Source organism: Lissotriton vulgaris, chromosome 8 (genome assembly GCF_964263255.1).
Source record: "Lissotriton vulgaris chromosome 8, aLisVul1.2, whole genome shotgun sequence".
NCBI lineage: Eukaryota > Metazoa > Chordata > Amphibia > Caudata > Salamandridae > Lissotriton > Lissotriton vulgaris.
Genome location: NC_141696.1, coordinates 846,844,157 through 846,864,036, shown reverse-complemented (window position 1 = coordinate 846,864,036; position 19,880 = coordinate 846,844,157). Strand labels below are relative to the sequence as shown.

The 19,880-nt window shown below is 46.1% G+C and overlaps 1 protein-coding gene across 2 annotated transcripts in view; it reads right to left on the bottom strand.

Moving 5' to 3' along the window:
• LOC147698088 (acetylserotonin O-methyltransferase-like) overlaps positions 1-19,880 on the bottom strand; it is a 448,853-nt gene that overhangs the window by 25,774 nt on the left and 403,199 nt on the right. For both annotated transcript variants that reach the window (XM_086934766.1, XM_086934764.1), the window contains exon 7: positions 13,230-13,352. In XM_086934766.1, the coding sequence (XP_086790892.1) occupies positions 13,230-13,352 (123 nt within the window). The remainder of the gene's footprint in view (positions 1-13,229; positions 13,353-19,880) is intronic.

Genomic DNA, 19,880 nt, shown 5'->3' with positions numbered 1-19,880 from the left:
CCTGCACAGCTAAACCCCGAAAACCTACACTCTGCTGACGAGGAACAAGAATTCCGAAACACCGGTGTCCAGAGTTGGTGCTGCAACCTTGCTACGACACACTTTCATCGTAATAGCGCACACGCTATCAAGAGACTGCATCTACCATGATGCTCCTGGGGCACACCTGCTGGTGGGTGAGTCGGAGTGCGAACCCCCCCCCCTCAAAGTTGATTGGCTCCCTCGAGCTAGAGCTGACGAGCTCGGATCTCGCACCCGCGCCAGAGAGGTACATACCTGAGAACACTTGGCAGCCTGCACAAGTAAACCCCCGAAAACCTACACTCTGCTGACGAGGAACAAGAATTCCGAAACACCGGTGTCCAGAGTTGGTGCTGCAACCTTGCTACGACACACTTTCATCGTAATAGCGCACACGCTATCAAGAGACTGCATCTACCATGATGCTCCTGGGGCACACCTGCTGGTGGGTGAGTCGGAGTGCGAAACCCCCCCCTCAAAGTTGATTGGCTCCATCGAGCTAGAGCTGACGAGCTCGGATCTTGCACCCGCGCCAGAGAGGTACATACCTGAGAACACTTGGCAGCCTGCACAGCTAAACCCCGAAAACCTACACTCTGCTGACGAGGAACAAGAATTCCAAAACACCGGTGTCCAGAGTTGGTGCTGCAACCTTGCTACGACACACTTTCATCGTAATAGCGCACGTGCTATCAAGAGACTGCATCTACCATGATGCTCCTGGGGCACACCTGCTGGTGGGTGAGTCGGAGTGCGAAACCCCCCCCTCAAAGTTGATTGGCTCCCTCGAGCTAGAGCTGACGAGCTCGGATCTCGCACCCATGCCAGAGAGGTACATACCTGAGAACACTTGGCAGCCTGCACAGCTAAACCCCGAAAACCTACACTCTGCTGACGAGGAACAAGAATTCCGAAACACCGGTGTCCAGAGTTGGTGCTGCAACCTTGCTACGACACACTTTCATCGTAATAGCGCACATGCTATCAAGAGACTGCATCTACCATGATGCTCCTGGGGCACACCTGCTGGTGGGTGAGTCGGAGTGCGAAACCCCCCCCTCAAAGTTGATTGGCTCCCTCGAGCTAGAGCTGACGAGCTCGGATCTCGCACCCGCGCCAGAGAGGTACATACCTGAGAACACTTGGCAGCCTGCACAGCTAAACCCCGAAAACCTACACTCTGCTGACGAGGAACACGAATTCCGAAACACCGGTGTCCAGAGTTGGTGCTGCAACCTTGCTACGACACACTTTCATCGTAATAGCGCACACGCTATCAAGAGACTGCATCTACCATGATGCTCCTGGGGCACACCTGCTGGTGGGTGAGTCGGAGTGCGAAACCCCCCCCCTCAAAGTTGATTGGCTCCCTCGAGCTAGAGCTGACGAGCTCGGATCTCGCACCCGCGCCAGAGAGGTACATACCTGAGAACACTTGGCAGCCTGCACAGCTAAACCCCGAAAACCTACACTCTGCTGACGAGGAACAAGAATTCCGAAACACCGGTGTCCAGAGTTGGTGCTGCAACCTTGCTACGACACACTTTCATCGTAATAGCACACACGCTATCAAGAGACTGCATCTACCATGATGCTCCTGGGGCACACCTGCTGGTGGGTGAGTCGGAGTGCGAAACCCCCCCCTCAAAGTTGATTGGCTCCCTTGAGCTAGAGCTGACGAGCTCAGATCTCGCACCCACGCCAGAGAGGTACATACCTGAGAACACTTGGCAGCCTGCACAGCTAAACCCCGAAAACCTACACTCTGCTGACGAGGAACAAGAATTCCGAAACACCGGTGTCCAGAGTTGGTGCTGCAACCTTGCTACGACACACTTTCATCGTAATAGCGCACACGCTATCAAGAGACTGCATCTACCATGATGCTCCTGGGGCACACCTGCTGGTGGGTGAGTCGGAGTGCGAAACCCCCCCCCTCAAAGTTGATTGGCTCCCTCGAGCTAGAGCTGACGAGCTCGGATCTCACACCCGCGCCAGAGAGGTACATACCTGAGAACACTTGGCAGCCTGCACAGCTAAACCCCGAAAACCTACACTCTGCTGACGAGGAACAAGAATTCCGAAACACCGGTGTCCAGAGTTGGTGCTGCAACCTTGCTACGACAAACTTTCATCGTAATAGCGCACACACTATCAAGAGACTGCATCTACCATGATGCTCCTGGGGCACACCTGCTGGTGGGTGAGTCGGAGTGCGAAACCCCCCCCCTCAAAGTTGATTGGCTCCCTCGAGCTAGAGCTGACGAGCTCGGATCTCGCACCCGAGCCAGAAAAGTACATACCTGAGAACACTTGGCAGCCTGCACAGCTAAACCCCGAAAACCTACACTCTGCTGACGAGGAACAAGAATTCCGAAACACCGGTTTCCAGAGTTGGTGCCGCAACCTTGCTACGACACACTTTCATCGTAATAGCGCACACGCTATCAAAAGACTGCATCTACCATGATGCTCCTGGGGCACACCTGCTGGTGGGTGAGTTGGAGTGCGAAACCCCCCCCTCAAAGTTGAATGGCTCCCTCGAGCTAGAGCTGACGAGCTCGGATCTCGCACCCGCGCCAGAGAGGTACATACCTGAGAACACTTGGCAGCCTGCACAGTTAAACCCCGAAAACCTACACTCTGCTGACGAGGAACAAGAATTCCGAAACACCGGTGTCCAGAGTTGGTGCTGCAACCTTGCTACGACACACTTTCATCGTAATAGCGCACACGCTATCAAGAGACTGCATCTACCATGATGCTCCTGGGGCACACCTGCTGGTGGGTGAGTCTGAGTGCGAAACCCCCCCCCCTCAAAGTTGATTGGCTCCCTCGAGCTAGAGCTGACAAGCTCGGATCTCGCACCCGCGCCAGAGAGGTACATACCTGAGAACACTTGGCAGCCTGCACAGCTAAACCCCGAAAACCTACACTCTGCTGACGAGGAACAAGAATTCCGAAACACCGGTGTCCAGAGTTGGTGCTGCAACCTTGCTACGACACACTTTCATCGTAATAGCCCACACGCTATCAAGAGACTGCATCTACCATGATGCTCCTGGGGCACACCTGCTGGTGGGTGAGTCGGAGTGCGAAACCCCCCCCTCAAAGTTGATTGGCTCCCTCGAGCTAGAGCTGACGAGCTCGGATCTCGCACCCGCGCCAGAGAGGTACATACCTGAGAACACTTGGCAGCCTGCACAGCTAAACCCCGAAAACCTACACTCTGCTGACGAGGAACAAGAATTCCAAAACACCGGTGTCCAGAGTTGGTGCTGCAACCTTGGTACGACACACTTTCATCGTAATAGCGCACACGCTATCAAGAGACTGCATCTACCATGATGCTCCTGGGGCACACCTGCTGGTGGGTGAGTCGGAGTGCGAAACCCCCCCCTCAAAGTCGATTGGCTCCCTCGAGCTAGAGTTGACGAGCTCGGATCTCGCACCCGCGCCAGAGAGGTACATTCCTGAGAACACTTGGCAGCCTGCACAGCTAAACCCCGAAAACCTACACTCTGCTGACGAGGAACAAGAATTCCGAAACACCGGTGTCCAGAGTTGGTGCTGCAACCTTGCTACGACACACTTTCATCATAATAGCGCACACGCTATCAAGAGACTGCATCTACCATGATGCTCCTGGGGCACACCTGCTGGTGGGTGAGTCGGAGTGCGAAACCCCCCCCTCAAAGTTGATTGGCTCCCTCGAGCTAGAGCTGACGAGCTCGTCTCGCACCCACGCCAGAGAGGTACATACCTGAGAACACTTGGCAGCCTGCACAGCTAAACCCCGAAAACCTACACTCTGCTGACGAGGAACAAGAATTCCGAAACACCGGTGTCCAGAGTTGGTGCTGCAACCTTGCTACGACACACTTTCATCGTAATAGCGCACACGCTATCAAGAGAATGCATCTACCATGATGCTCCTGGGGCACACCTGCTGGTGGGTGAGTCGGAGTGCGAAACCCCCCCCCTCAAAAATGAGGCAAGCTAATGCCCAGAGTTGCCGAGTGTGATCCCTGGTTAGAGTAGGCACCGAGGCGAAATTATCGAGTCCGCTGAGAATTATTGAGTCCGCTGACCCTGGTTCACGACCCTGCTGCATCGGGAATTGAACCCTGCTCCCGGGCCGTCCTCTTCTTCTGGGTCTGCCGCCTCTAACCAGTGAGCCACATCACAGTGCACAGAGTTCTAATACAAAATAATAATAATCCACATTTGTAGAGCGCAAACACACTCCCGTAAGTGTCTCTAGACGCTGGGGGCCAACTGGAAGATTAACCAGAGTCGTATGGTGCTGGGCTAACCTGCCGCCGGAGCCAGGAAATGAACGGTGATCCCCAGATTCCAGCATCAGTCACCCTGGCCGGGGAGCCACACCGCTGTTAACTGTTTTAAGTGGCTGCATGACATATATACGTGCTTGAACATACAGCTCTATAAGTGCACAAAACTCAAACAAGCTCTACATGCTTAGGCCATTGAAAAGGGTGACCTACCTAACTCAACACCTCTAGAGAGACACATATTGAGGGGCCCGTTAAGGGAAAGGGGCTGTTTCTTTAATATAAAAAGTATTAATAATCAACATTCATGACAATCTAGGAAACCTTAGAAAGAGGTGGGAGCCTGACATGAGGGTGATGGAAGACTTGGATTGGGAAGCTGCATTGATACACACCCAAGAAGTAGCTAATAAGACTGATTCTGTTTGGTTCAAATCAAAGTGCCAAACAGACTTTACATGGACAGAGCCAAACTCCATAGAATGGGGCAAACACTCACACCTGATTGCTCGTGAAGCCAGTGTGCCATGTGGTTCTTCTTTTACACGAACTGGGATGCTCGGTCAGTCAGATATATGGGGAGATGATCCTGAGGGGCTGGGGGATATACTTGAGAAAGAAATTCCACATAATGACCAGTTTATTTTGCTCAGAGTGCATGGAGACATCACTCTCTCTAGTAAAAGCTGGTATTCTGCTCACTGGGATTGGTAGTCGCTAAGATAGATATTGCTTAGCTGTTGGGGTCATCAGCTGTACTAACCAAAATCTAATTTATCAACATAATGGAAATAAGTATGGGGGCAGAAAAGGTGGTATTCTCAGCTACAAGATATTTCAGGAAGTTCAAGAGGGTTTGAGGCAGATGGAGGGATTTCTATGGCCTTGAAGGTAATCACTCACAATCATACATGCAGCAAGAAATGAACACTAAATACCTGGACAGGTAGGTGCTGGTTCCGAATGGGACCTGGAATGCCAGACTGGGTGAGTAAAAGTAGATAACATGCTTCCCGAAAATGCTGTGCGGATGTGATTGGGTCCCAAATTGATACTTATATAGCACACTACTCACCCGCAAGGGTCTTAAGGTGCTTGTACGAATGCCACTGTGAAACCCATCCTGGCTTTCCCTGTGAGGCGTCCACTCCTGGGCACCCCCAAGGTGGAGGCCAGGCATCCTTAGCATTGTGGGGGCCGTTGTGGAGATTAAGCAAGCTATTGCCCAGAGTTGCAGAGTGGGACTCCATGTTTGGAATAGGCACCTAGGCGAGAATTATCAGGTCCAGGGAATTTTGAGCCCAAGACCCACCGAGGCGGGGAATTGAATCCTGGTCCCGTGCTAGACCTCTGCATCAGGGTCTGCCACGCTAATCATTGAGTCACATTCTGTGGAACATTCTGTGGTTTGACTATTTACCAGCGCTTTACATCATTTAGTTCCCTGTATAACGTGATGTAATCTGTATGATTTTGACTGTTATGTTGCATGGTCGCCTTGTATATTTGTAAATAAATTGTCGATGAAAAAAAGTTGGTTAAAATGAATAGAAGGAAACAGAGAAAGACAGAACATAAGAACATGGAAAAAGAAAGAAAAAATTACAGCAAAGGTAAAAAACAGGAAAAGAAAATACTGAAAAATTAGAAAAAAATTGAGAAGGAAGGGACAACAAGAGAAAAAGATCGAAAATGAGAGAAATGAGAGAAAGAAAGATAGAAAGAAACAGAGAAAGGACGGAAAAAGGGAGGAAGAAGAGGGTCATGAAAAAACAGGAGAGAAGGGAGGCCAAGAAGAGAAGTAAGGATAAATAGAAAAGAGTAGAAAATGAAATAAAGATAACAAAAACAGAGGGGATAAAAACACAACAAAATAAGTCAAAAGAAGTCAATACAGCAGTAATGAGAACAGTATAGAAAGAACAATAAGAGGAAAGAGAAAAGAAAGGAGACGAAAGAAGAGCAAGCAAGAAAGTGGGGGATAAAATCAAATGGCGAAAGAAGACAATCAAAGTTAGGAGAGAAAATACCAAGATAAACAAAAAGAGAGAGGGAATAAAAGAAAGATGGAAATGAAGTAGCAAAACATACAACAAAAGAGAAATTATTTTTCAGATGGTGTTGCATGGTCTTCCGAAGTTTGCACTGTCAGATTCCCAGGCCTAACAAAACTGGGCACATAATGTTTAAAGTACTGCATTAGCAGTTGGGCAGTTGTATATTCTCAAACCAGCTGACAGGCATTTTATCAGGTGTGCGCTACTCAGACGCAGATTAGGAGCTACTGGCAACTTGCAATGGGCTTGTTGGAGACATCTGTCCTAGGCTATATCAGTCTGGTTTTGTGGGTATTTTGCAACAGCATGTTATGCCTTATTTACCACGGATTGAGTTTGGCTTCTTCTAATTTAAATTTATATTTGATACCCACGTCCCTGCCAAGCTTTAATTTCACAGGCTAAGCATTTTTATGCTCTTGTTTCGTATACCTATCTATGTATTGTGTCAACTTTTACCTTGTTATCGCCATTGTGGTTGTCATATCATGGCAGATAAGAATGGTAAGGTCTCCCAAGGAGAGTCACCAGTAAGTCTTCTGCCTTTTATAAACCTATTCAAATGCTGGACAGCACTCTACAAGGTAAAAGACGGGCATTAACTCAATGAGTTATAGGAGGGATTGCTGGTATGTGGACTGTTAATTCATTGTGATATAATGTTCTTTAAAGAGGTGTGTCTTCCACTCGTTCCTAAATTGGGCATTCTGATGAATACAGGGATACTGTTTGATGTCATAGGTGCATAGATAGAAAAGGCCTGTTTCCTTGTTTTGTTTTTTAACACTTTTAAGTCTGCAGTCTGGTTGTGTCCTGGCTGTGGGTGTGCAGAGAACTTCCAGAGAAGGTGAGCATATCTGCAAGGTACATGAGGGTGCTCATCTTGATGGCTTTGTAAGTCGTGCAGCTAGTTTTGAAGATAGGGGGAGCCAATGGAGTTTTATCATGAAGGAAGTGGTATAATCATATTTCTGCAGGCCCTGAATGTGACATGTCTCAACGTGTTGGATGCCCTGAAGGGGTGTTAATAGGGAATCTGGAAGGACAAAATGCAGGACGTTAATGCCAGCAGATGCAACAGTACGAGGGCTTGAACAGTAGCTCCAAAGTCATTTTCCAGAATAGTAATGCATGAGCTCATATGTGGATTCAAATAGGAATGCATAAGCAAAACCAGTAGCTCGGCCATCTGATTTGTTTCCAGTCATACCAATCTTTTTTAACCCGTTGCCTGCTGATGACGGAACCGCTCCGTCATCAGCTACGGGTGAGCTGTGCTGATGACGGAGCGGTTCCGTCATGGCCCGCTCGGAGCGCCTGCGCGGCGCGAATTTTGCGCCTGCGCTGACGTTCTATTGAGCGGGGCGGGCCATCACGGAACCGCTCCGTCACAAGCACAGGTCAACCGACGCTGGTGACGGAGCGGTTCCGTCACCAGCATGCGGCTGCCGTGCGGCCGCCCCGCCCCCTTAGCACTGCGGCGGAATAGCCGCTGCAGTGAAGGGGTTAACTGTCTTTTATTTTTCAAGTATTCCCTGTATTTAATTTTTCTGATCTTTCTTCCCTCTCTGCTTCAGCTTCTCCTTCAAAAAGTCTCCTAAAGTAAGCACATGGCTTTGATTGGGCTTTTGTCTACTTCCCATCTTGCTTTTCTCTCTATTTTCGGTGTCTTATTTACATGTCTGCTGTCATCATAGTGTTCTTCCCGATGGTATGGGGGGTCCAACTACTGCTTGTCACTTTGGCAAAAGTTTCTCCTCCTGTTGTTAGCCAGACATTTTAATGCTTAAGCCTCTTACTTTCCTTTTGTGACACGCCATTATTTACCAACTTATCTATTTCAATAGGACAGATTTCTGCTTCCTGACTTGTGCCTGTTTTCACAAATATCTTCTGTGCTCCTGCATGCTTGCCATTCCCTCCACAATATAATTTTCATTTTAATATAGAGGCTTAAGCTTGCAGGTCTAAAACCTCTTTCTCCAATACCTCCACTGCATCATCACCTTTGCATCCAGAATTAAGCTGCCTTGCCTCTACCACAGGGTCATGGATTACCCACAATATTTCTTTCATCCTTCCTTTCTTAGCTTACCTCTCACCATTGAAATATTTTATTTCATGGTTTTATCCAAAATTTGCACTCTCATCATTATGTATGCGGTCCACTTCATGCTGTTCATTTACAGTGTCTTTTATTCAGTTTCATATGTTTCCTCCCCTTGAAATATGTCCAATTCCCATGTTCCTTTCTCCAGTTTCTGCTGGTCTTTGGTTCTTAGCCTGCTTAAAAATTGAGGTTCTGCTCTATTGTCTTTCTTTACTTACATTTCAAACATCAAACTTCCCCATAGGATATGACAACAAATGTGGCCATATGTTGCTTTCTCTCAACACAAACCAAATGTGGAAGTTGTCTCCTAAAACAAGCAGTCCCTATGCCTATGCCCTTCTCCTTAGTAATCACCCGGCACACAAAATGCAACCTTTGAACCCAGCAAGCCCCCGCATTCGCTCCCATGAGGGCTGGATAATCTCCTGTGCCACAATTATTGAATTGGATAGTCTGCAGTTTTCAATCAATTCATCCTGTATATTGGGGTTCAGTAACTATCTCTTAATCTTGCATGGAATTATTGGAGATGCATAACTCCTACTCAGTATAGGTTAAGTATATATTCAAAACAAGTACTGACGCAGTATGCCCACCACTACCTGGATATATATGTATGTGTTTCTAAAACATTGATCAAGTGGGACTCTTTATTTATGAAGCTGTGTGTATGATAACATATACCTATCGCAGTCTTTTTTAATTGTATTCAATATATTGAATACAAATAGCTGCAATGAACTTCAAAGACATTTAAGGGTATAGCTATGAGAACTGAGACCCCTGAACGTTGGAATATAAATGGATTGAGACTGAAAAGGCTTGGACCCATTTTGTGGTCAAGAGAAACCTCTGCTAAGCAAGGAATAACTGAAAAGACTGCTGGGAAGGACCGACCCTTGCTTTGTGATCTGGGGCTGGTCTGCAGTTTGCTGTTTTAACCAAGGAAGAGGCTGTTGGGACTGTGCTTTGTGCACTGGGTCCTCCTGCTTGAAGAAGACTGTGCTTTGTGCTGTGTCTTGTTACCCCAAGGGCCTGAGGTGAGCTGGCTCCCTGTTTGGAAATACAGGAACATAAAAGTTTCCAGAAAAGTTTCAAGCAACTCAGTGGACGAGTGTTGTGGCAGCTTGAGACCCTCGGAAGGTGCGCCCTGTGATCTTGGACACACGGTGGAGAAGTGAGACTCGGACGCGCTGGGTGCATGTCATGGTACACAGGAGGTGTTAGTGAAGAGCGCCTGGTCAATGTGTGCATTGAAGATGAAGTGAGTCTCGGACGCGCTGGGTGCGTGTTGTGGTGCACAGGAGGTGTTGGTGAAGAGCACCTGGTCAGCGTGTGCATTGGAGGAGAAGTGAGACTCGGATGCGCAGTCTGCGTGTTGTGGTGCACCGCAGGTGCTGGTGAAGAAAGCCTGGTCAGCATGCGCATCTGAAGTGAAGGGAGCCTCAGACACGCATTTGGAGGCCTTTAATGTTCAAGCAAAAATGCCTGATTTTTTACAAAAGAGATAACCCCCCCCTTACGTCATGCTTTGAAAAGGTGAAAAATGGTCAGTTTTCAAATGTTGCGTCTTTGAACTACATCTCACATTTGTACGTGAATCATCACTTTTAAAGATAAAATAAGCATGTTTTATTGATTTTCATGCTTCCAGGGGTCCTAAACGCAAGATTTGTGGAATGGGTAAAAGTGCATGAAAATGGCCAATTTACTCACTCTGAGGCCTCAAAAAGTGTTTCCTCACCCGGGAAGTGTTGCCTGGTCAACGTGTGCATCGGAAGTGGAGTGTGTCTCGGATGCGCAGGGTGCGTGTTGGGGTGCACCAGAGTCAATGTGAGGCTCGGATATGATAAGTGTGTCGGGTGAGGTCAAAGGTGTTGGTGACGAGCATCTGGATATCGGGGCACGAGATTTGGAGTAAGTCTCAGTGAAGCAGTGTGCATGCTTTGGTGCAACCTGGGAGTGTGGAGGTGATCGGCTGATCATCGTCTGCACCGGAAGAAAGTGAGTCTCTGCAGTGTGGTGTGCGTGTCTTGGTCCCAACTGAGACTGCAGGAAGGAGTGCCTGGTGAACGTGCACTCGAAGTAGACATGAAGTCCCATCAGCGTGGTGTGTGTGGCTTTGTGAACATGCACATGGAGTAATGTAATCTCAGAGGCATGGGGTATGTGTGCCCTGCAGCTACCTGAGACCTTCCTAAGAGTCGCTGCCCAGACCGGCAGCCCGAGAGGAGCAGAGCTGCAGGCCTATTGGGAAAGTTCTGCACAGAAGGCCCAGTTTGCTGAAAGAGGAGAGGAGAGTTGGGTCGCCCCCCCCTGTAAGGTGGATCACTACCTCGGCAGGACACTCTCTCGTCCTCTCAGTCCTTTTGGCATCGTGAGCCTTTTCTTCGGCTCAGATTTGGGCCCTTACTGACCAAAGGAGTGGCAGTACTGGGGCCAGAGTGAGAAGCTGTACTTTATGTTATCGTTGAAACGTGTGTGGGGGGGGCAACTGTTATCGAAGAGGCTGACTGTCGTAATACGCATTGCCAATATTGCTGCTAACTGCCAGACTGTCTTATGACGCCTGACATTATGTCAGCATAACGAAGTACACGATTGTAGCGCTATGCATTGCATTATTTCTTCATTGCAAAGTACATGATTGGGGTGTAATGCATTGCATTATTCCTTCATTGCTCAGTACATGATTGTAGCAGTATGCATTGCCTTATTTCTCCCATTGCAAGGTACCCGGGTGTATCGTTACACATTGTATTATTTCTCCTTTGCCCAGCACAAGATTGTATCGTTACGCAGCGCACTATTGTTTGTCCATTGCAACATGTGGGATTCTAGCATTGCGACCAGCATAACATTTTGAAAGCGGTGGCTGGGATTGGAACTTACCAGCCAGCCGGAATGAATATTACCCTTTATTATATGTTGGCTTTTGTATCGTGTGGTCTGACCGTATATCTTTTTCTATAAAATTTATACTTGTTTTATCAAACGCGTTTGGAGTTCATTTGTGGTGTCACCAGTGGGTTGCTGTGTGTGTGGTTACACATACTGTACACTTGTGCCTTGGAGATAGGCCTGGCTTCTCGTGCCAAGCTACTAAGGGGGTGAGCAGGGCAATCTCAAACGGTGTCCTTACTTGGCCTAACATTGAATGAGGAGTCCCGGGTCTCGCATTTGGTGACAGTGGTGTGGGACTGGGACTCCGGCTTCCAACATGTCATGTGATGTTTTTAACCATATAACAGGGCCCTCTAATTAAGGAGGTGAGTTAGGGTTCCCTGGAGAAATGTTTACTTTCTTTGTCCTAAGATTCCACTAACAACATAGAAAATAATAAAGTGCTTCCTATCACTTCAAGGTTAAGCCCACCTGGTGCTGAGTACCTCACCAGGTGAGGATTCGATGATAAAGCATGCCACATGTTTAGCATGTGGTTGAAGATTCTATAAGAACACATGTTGTGTGCCGGGAGAGCACTAAAAGTAGGGCATAGAGACTGTTTGTTTTGGGAAACTCCCTCCAGTTTTGGTTTGTGCATATCAGTTTGGGGAAACTGAGAGCCTTTCCCATATAACAGTTCCCCTCCCCTCTCGCTGGGTATGGCTTTCTCTCTTTATACATACTCTATTCCATCTCATTCCCTTTGATTTTACTTGTATTGCATTTGACTTTATTCCGAGGTTCACTTCACAATAGACCACGCTTCACTGTCTGTGTAAGGGGAAAATTGCTAAGCTGTGAACATGTTAGTTTTCTTGAATTACTTACTATCATCATCAAAACTTTATTATCGATCACTAGGATCATGAAAGTTCATCACAATAATTTCTCATATGACCAACACTTTGCACAATTACCATTAGGTGCTTCATCAGCTTCGGTCTCACCCTCAATTAGTCCTCTTTTTATGGTCTGTACTCTTTCAGCTTCTGACTTCAGCCCAGTGCGATGCTACTACAACAATGTATCTCCTCTTCTTTCAGTCTTATTACTGCTTTGGGAAATAATCTTGGTTTGGGCTGTTCTCACTCAACCTTGTCATTCTGATCAGTTTCACTAGTCTCAACAGCTTTGGAACACATGTCTACACTTACATATTGCTGTCCCTGCGTATCCCCTCTGTTTCGGTCTCATATGCTCTCACGCCAGCAAATGTACTTTTCTAGATCGATCATGAAGTGCTTATTTTCAAGTTGGTGGTAACAGGATGGACGAAGAAAGGGATCAAATGCCTAATCAGACAAACTTGAGGAAGGAAGGATGGTAGGAGAGTATCACAGGCTGAAAATACAGGAACAGGAGCCAACAAGAAATTCCATGATCAAATTAAATTGAAAAATATTTTTGCTACTGATCTCTTTTGGTGCTATGATCAACTTTCTATATTTTTGCCTCAATTGACACGTGAGTTGTGCTGCTTCACTTTCCAATTCACGCAGCAGATGTCACCACATCTTCTACACCCAGTACACTCCTGCCAATCTTGGCTACTAACCATCAGTTCAGTAATATATTTGACTTCATATTGGACTTTACTTAAACCACAATGTACTCTGTATTCATTATCTATGACAAAAATAGCCTAACTAGATTTGTTTTTTATAACATCATGCTGACTCAATAATCTGGTCTCTTTTTGATACTTAGCTTTTGCTCCTGTTCTCATTGTGGCATTGAAAGTAATTTTGTCAATAAATGCACTGAAATGCATTGCGGTGAAGGATAAAAAAAAGGTACCTGATTTGCAGGAATTGTAAACTTTTGTTAATAGTCGCAGGCATTTGTCGTCTTTCCAGCAATGAACAATTTGAGCCAAAATGTATAAATCCGATACTGGAATTGGATCTTCAAAGAAGTCTCCTAAAAGAAAAATTAGTCAGTAGCATATATTTTTGATATTTCTGCTGAAAAATGTCATTAAAAATTAAGTTTCTTTGTTCTTAGACAGGTGTTTGACATTCCGGGTGTGTCTTATTTCCACCTTAAAATAAAGAAAATCACTTGCAATATTCTAGCACAAAGTTTTTAGGCCCACTAAAATTGCAAATGAATAACAGTTGCCGCCTCCAGAGACCCCTGTTAAAACAATACAGAAATCCAATGCTTAATATGTTAAGTAGACATTGCAGGCTCCCAGACTTTCTGAGAAACCTGCAGTGGGCCTGCCAAATCTTGGAGTGACCGACAAAAAGATTGTCTAGTATGATTACTCCTCGTTCACCCACCACAATAGCATTCCCTGTTCCTTTAACATACTCTTGCAGGTTATTTTTATCACTGCTTTCTCCCGTTGTCAACCTTTTTTTGTGACATTCTTTTCTTCTTTCTTTCTGTATTTCCTGATTTTCTCACTCTCATTGTGGGTCAAAGTCTAATGAAGGGAAAATAGCTTCAAGTCCCCAAATAGAGTGCTGTGAGCCCCAATGGTAACCACTGGCTCAAATTAAGCATTAAGAAAGCCCCCACATAATTTATTAAATTCACCTTTCTACTGAAACAATATACTACCAACATCACAGCTATCCACATGTAGGGGCTTAGTTACAAGCCCCTGTTCACTGCCGTAACGCAACTTTTATTGAATCTACATTTTGTAAAGCGCACAATCACCCGTAAGGGTCTCTAGGCGCTGAGGGTCGTCGAGAAGATTAAGCAAGCTATTGCCCAGAGTCACATGGTACTGGGCTATTCTGCCGCCGGTGCCAGGGATTGAACCATGATCCCCAGATTCTGGAGTCAGTCACTCTAGCCGCGGCGCCACACCTCTTCCACCAGATCGCACTGCAGGGCCATATCTAAAAGGCCACGTAAAGCCAAATTTTGTGACTTTTCATGGTATTATAGATATGGACTGAGGCAAGATGCATAATTCACTGCGCTGCCTGAACCTGTGATAGGGACACGTGCCATGGGCGTTATGGTGGGTGTTCCCACTAAACACCTATGGTATTTGGCACATATCTAGATTTATGAAATTTCATGAACCTGGGAATGCATCAAAAGCCTACGCCCCCCTCGGGAAGCTTCCCGGGGGAGGGGTAGGCTTTTTATGCACCTTCCTGCACAAAAACAATCATTCCTGCAATGTGTGCACCTTTGCTCCACAGTGCAAAGGTACCTGCATTGGTGCATGGCAGCTCTCTGTGCACCAGCGCAAGGGAAAAGGACAGGAATGCACCACATCTCCTAGATAGAGCACATTACTGCCCTTTTTTTGGCACAGGGCAGGGCTGCAAGATTCCTTGCAGCACTGCCCTGAGCCAAAATCTCACAATGAGGACCCTAATTCTTAAGTCTCCTGTCATTGAGCACATTTCTCACACAAAACGAAAAAACCTATGCTTGCAGGGAGAAAGAGAAGTCATAAGGTCCCTTGCTTAACACATATTCACGATCTCACCCTCTATCTGATGATCGTCGAACAAAGAGGTTGATAAAAGTAAGCCCATCTTAAATCCATATTTTCCTTTTTATTTAAAGGTAATTAGATTTATGTTTGTGCTACTTGCTTTTTACAATGCAGTTAGTATTTCTTCCATAATGGGTACCCCAGGAAAATGATTTTGGTTTTATAGATATCTTTTCTCTTTTTACATCAACCACCTGGCAAAACTGTTTTTTTCGGCATCATCTGGGAAAATGGTTGAGGTTCATTCGACTTTGTTACATTACTGGAATGCTCTCGGTGTTTGGGTTTTCTTCAGACTAAATGGTGGTCAATGTCGGACTCAGACAGATAATACGTTCGGGCACCAAAATTAAAGTGGCCCTCGTTAGTGAATTAGAAAGCAAAAAGAGGTACCCATGTTTGCAAATTGGGGTAATGTTTTACATATTTTGCAAGGTATGCAAGACTGCATGGATTGGAGCCATCTGCAGCCAATGTTTGCTTTAATTTCATGGAATTCACAAGTAAAAACCCGTCCAACAGATCATTCAACAAGCCCACAAACAGTTAAAAATACGACCTACACACTGGCTTGTCAGACCAGCCCATCAGTCATTGCCTAATTGCCCTATAGGGCAGTCCAACCCTGGTTAGGTGGAAATGCTACAGTGTCCTCTGTGCCCTTTTCTTCAATCTTTATTTTGAAGGAGATTTTACAGTCTTCCGTCAAACCTATGAGTGGAATTTGGAAACTTGAATAAAATACTTTCTGCAAATTCTTTTGTGCTTCTGGCCTTGCCAAACTACTGTAAGATGCAAAACATAAGTGCAAACTTGGGCAAAACTTGGGCCATTTCCTCTGCGGAAATTACATTACGGGGCTTATTTATGAAAGCCCTGCATTACGTTTGCACCAGGTAAAGTGGCACATGCATGACACATGGCTCTTATAAAGATTTATGAAGCCATGTAAAGCCACCTTGCATCGTTTGAGTGGCCTCATAAATCAGGAGTAAGATGACGAAGCGCAAATCGCTACTTTGTCTCACTCTGCGCCAGGAGGTGTTCCAATTTGAGGCTGTGATTTCTGGTGCTGAGCACCAGCACTCAATGATCAACACCAGTGCTTTTCAGGAGCACCAGTTAAGGACACATTCATTTACGCAGGTATGCGGAGATTAAATGATTTGTCCAGAAGTACAGGATGTTGAGCCAACGCCCAGACTCGAACCTGGTACCCCAGCTTTGAAGTCAGCAGCTGTGGCCATTAAGCAGCATCCTCTCCACACTTTCATTGTTAGTAGTTAGGGCCATTTTATATGGTGCCAACAGGAGAAATGGGCTGGTGCAGGTGCTTCCTGACGATAGTCCCGGCACGTATTCTTTGGCAAATTACCATCAATAGGCATTTCATGGGCGTTGTGGTGGGTTTTCCCATGCAATATCTATGGAATTTGACGCTGCCCGAAATCTACAAAATAATGTAAACCTGGAGAAGCAACAAATCCGTGTTGCTTCCTCGTTTTTTCCTCTTTCCATGTGTGCTGCAGCCATTCTGCAACATACATAGAAAAAGGAAAGCTCCTCATAGGATTGTATTTGTGTAGGAAGGTGCGCCTTCCTGCACAAAAACAATCTTGCCTGCAACAGAGGCCTCCTTACACAATGGTCCAAGGGTGCCTGTGTTGGTGCTAGACTGCCAAAATGGCACCAGAGCAGGTAGAAAGAACAGGAATGCAACATATTGCTTAAATACAGTGCATCCATGCCCTTTCACTTTGGCGAAGGGCAGTGCAGCTGGGTGCCTTGCTGTGCTTCCCTACGCCAAAATGCCATAAATGATGCCCAACATGCCCAAAAATTGTACAAAACTATGCATTCTTACACCAAATGCTGAGACATCATTTTCTGTGTTTTTTGGAATTGGGGTTGGTGCTCACCACGGCTGTCATTGCTGTAGGGAGAAGTGCAGATCTTGTGCTGCTGGTCATCACTGCCAGTGGCTGTAGCACAAAGAATTGGGTTCTCCAGCACTGTTCGCAAAGAGGCCAGAATGTCAGGATTTCTCCTTTTCTTCCAGAGGAGTGCTTTCTGAGTGCACCCTGATGCAAGCCAAGGGTCCAGGACCTGGGGAGGCACCTCTTGGGAAGCAGGGACTCACTCTAAAAGTGGCCAGTAGTGTTTAGGAGGGTTCAGTTGAAGGGCCAGACAGGTCCACTTGCAGCAGGTCTTCTGGGAAGTCACATGGATGCCTCTGGAGCTTGTTGCATCCCTGCAGTGCAGATCAAGGGGGTCAGCCAACTGACCTTTGGAGTCACTCGTATAGTCCTGGGTTCAAAGGGGCATTCTCTTTCCTTTGAGCAGCAAGACAGGCTTCAGGCAGCAGGGCAGTCCTTTGGAGAACAAGGCAGGTCTCTAGTAGCAGGGAAGTCATTTGAAGAACAAGGCAGGCATCAAGCAGTTAGCAGTGTTTTTGTAGGAGCAGGGCAGTCCTCGGAGAAACAAGACTGGCCACAAGCAGCAGGTCAGTCCTCTGAGAAACAAGGCAGTCCTAATGAAGTCTACCACAGGTCCAGAAGTGTACTGAAGAGTTTATCTGAGAGTGCAACATTTATACATGGTGCCAGCCTTTAAAGTGGAAGAACTGCCTAGGCCTCCCTAAATCTGTTCTGGAAATGCCCTTCCCTCACCTGCCCAGGTTCCCACAAGTCCATAATGACAGAAGGTTGGTGTCAAGTTCTTTGTGAGTGTGCTGGAGGCAGTCCTTTCAAATGCAAGTGAGACAGGTAACAGCTACACCCCTATATGGCCCATTCTTCCATCATCCAGTTCGTCTTTGTCTCACTGTCTAGGAGGAATACACAAACACCAACTGCCACTCTAATCACAGTCATGTGACCCAGGACAAAAGCTGCATGCCACTTTTCTGAAAGGGACCCATTAGAATGAACAGGGTAACCCTGTGTCCCTCAGAACCTGGGTATTGAACAAGAAAAACTACACTTGCTTTTGTTGGGGAAAACAATTGCTTAATACATGCAAAGCTCAGTCTGTGAAGTATAACGAGAAGGCTAATATATAAAATGTATGGACTTTGAATGGAACCCACAAAAGCAAAATGAATCATTGTCTCAAAATATGGTATTTACAATTTTATATATGGCTGTCACTTCATATAAATATCATCCAACAAGCAATATATGAAATGGGGATTATGGTGAGTAAAGTGACACATGTGATAACGTGATAATATACATAAGATGTAAAAGACATACTGGTATATATACAGAAGCTGCAAATGAATAAAGATCTGTCCTTTCTTGTTGGTTCATATTTTCAACAACCGCTATATAGTCCACAATTTTTTATGGCCTGGTATGCAGCAGGACATGAACTAGTATGATCATCGATGTTTCGACCCTGTAGTATGCACACATAAAAGTGCATCACACATCAAATATCCATTAATGGTGGAGGGCAATTCTCCTGGTAACTGTTGGATAAAAATAAAACCAGGTAAATAATGGTGAAACCCCAGTTTAGAAAAAATTTGGGTGTTTAAAGGTAGCAAACTTACCATTTATCAGGTCTAGAAGCCTGTGATGGTGAACAGTTACCAGGACAATTGCCGTCCCCAATTAATGTCTAATCTTGGTGAGTCCTTCACACATTATGACCACTTGAGTTGATTTATTACATATCACATTCACAGGATACCCTTTTAAGGAAGGCACATGGAGGTTGAGTCGATCACTTTATTCAGTGGCTGCATGCTGACATCATGGCAAGACAGGAACGAACTTCCAAGAGATAAAACGCCAGACGCGTTTCGGGAAAGCAGAGTCCCTTCTTCTGTGGCGTGTAGTGATGACAGAAAGAATGCGCTCATGCTAGCATACAGTCCATTTTTAAACTCCTGCCGCAGTGGGCATGGCCGAAAGCACGGCCTTCTGGATGTTGAAGTTCAATTATTAACCCCAGTGGACGTGCTGTTCAATTGTAAAAATTAAATTACATTAGTTCACCCTGGTGGGTAGAAGTCGAACCTGGCAGTCATCTGTCCCGCTTTGTTGCAGTCACTTGTGAATGAACGGAACGCCACCCTGCATTGGCGCTGCACTCTCCTCCTTCCATCACGCAGTCACACCGGGTTGGTGCCTGCCTGGACCTGCAGACTGCAGTGAGCCTTTTTTGCGACCGGGAATGGCCGCTTAACATTTCCACATTCACAGGATACCCATTAACACCTTCGCTGCTAGGTGTTTTCCCCTCCTGTGCTGAAGAATGCAGGATGCCAGTGTTTCATGACGAGCTCAGCTCGTCATCAGCACAGCTCAACCGTGCATCATGACGAGCTGAGCTCGTCATGAGCATGGAAAGGGTTAAAGAAGGCCACATGGAGGTTGAGTCGATCACTTTATTTAGTGGCTGCATGCTGACATCATGGCAAGACAGGAACGAACTTCCAAGAGATAAAATGCCAGATGCGTTTCGGGAAAGCAGAGTCCCTTCTTCTGTGGCGTGTAGTGATGACAAAAAGAACGCGCTCGTGCTAGCACACAGTCCATTTTTAAGCTCCTGCCGCAGTGGTCGTGGCTGAAAGCACGGCCTTCTGGATGTTGAAGTTCAAGTATTAACCCCAGTGGGCACGCTGTTCATTTTTTTTTTTTAAAGTTTTATTGTTTTATTGCAGGGAAATACAGCAGTACAAATAACAAACAAGAAATTCATCTTGAATACATTCAGAATAAAAAACTTATAGAGTCACACAAATTAGTTAAATCCAGTCAGCAATTGGAGCCCAAATTTTCTCCCCCAAAGCTCTTCTTTTAATGCCTTTTAGCTTATAAATAGCAGACTCAATATTATACATAAACAATAATTTTTCACGCCAAGTAAAAAAAGAAGGAGGATCTGAATTGATCCACTCCCTAGTAATACAAGCTCTAGCCACTGCCATACAAATAAACAAAAAATAGGTTACTGGCTTTGATCTAGAG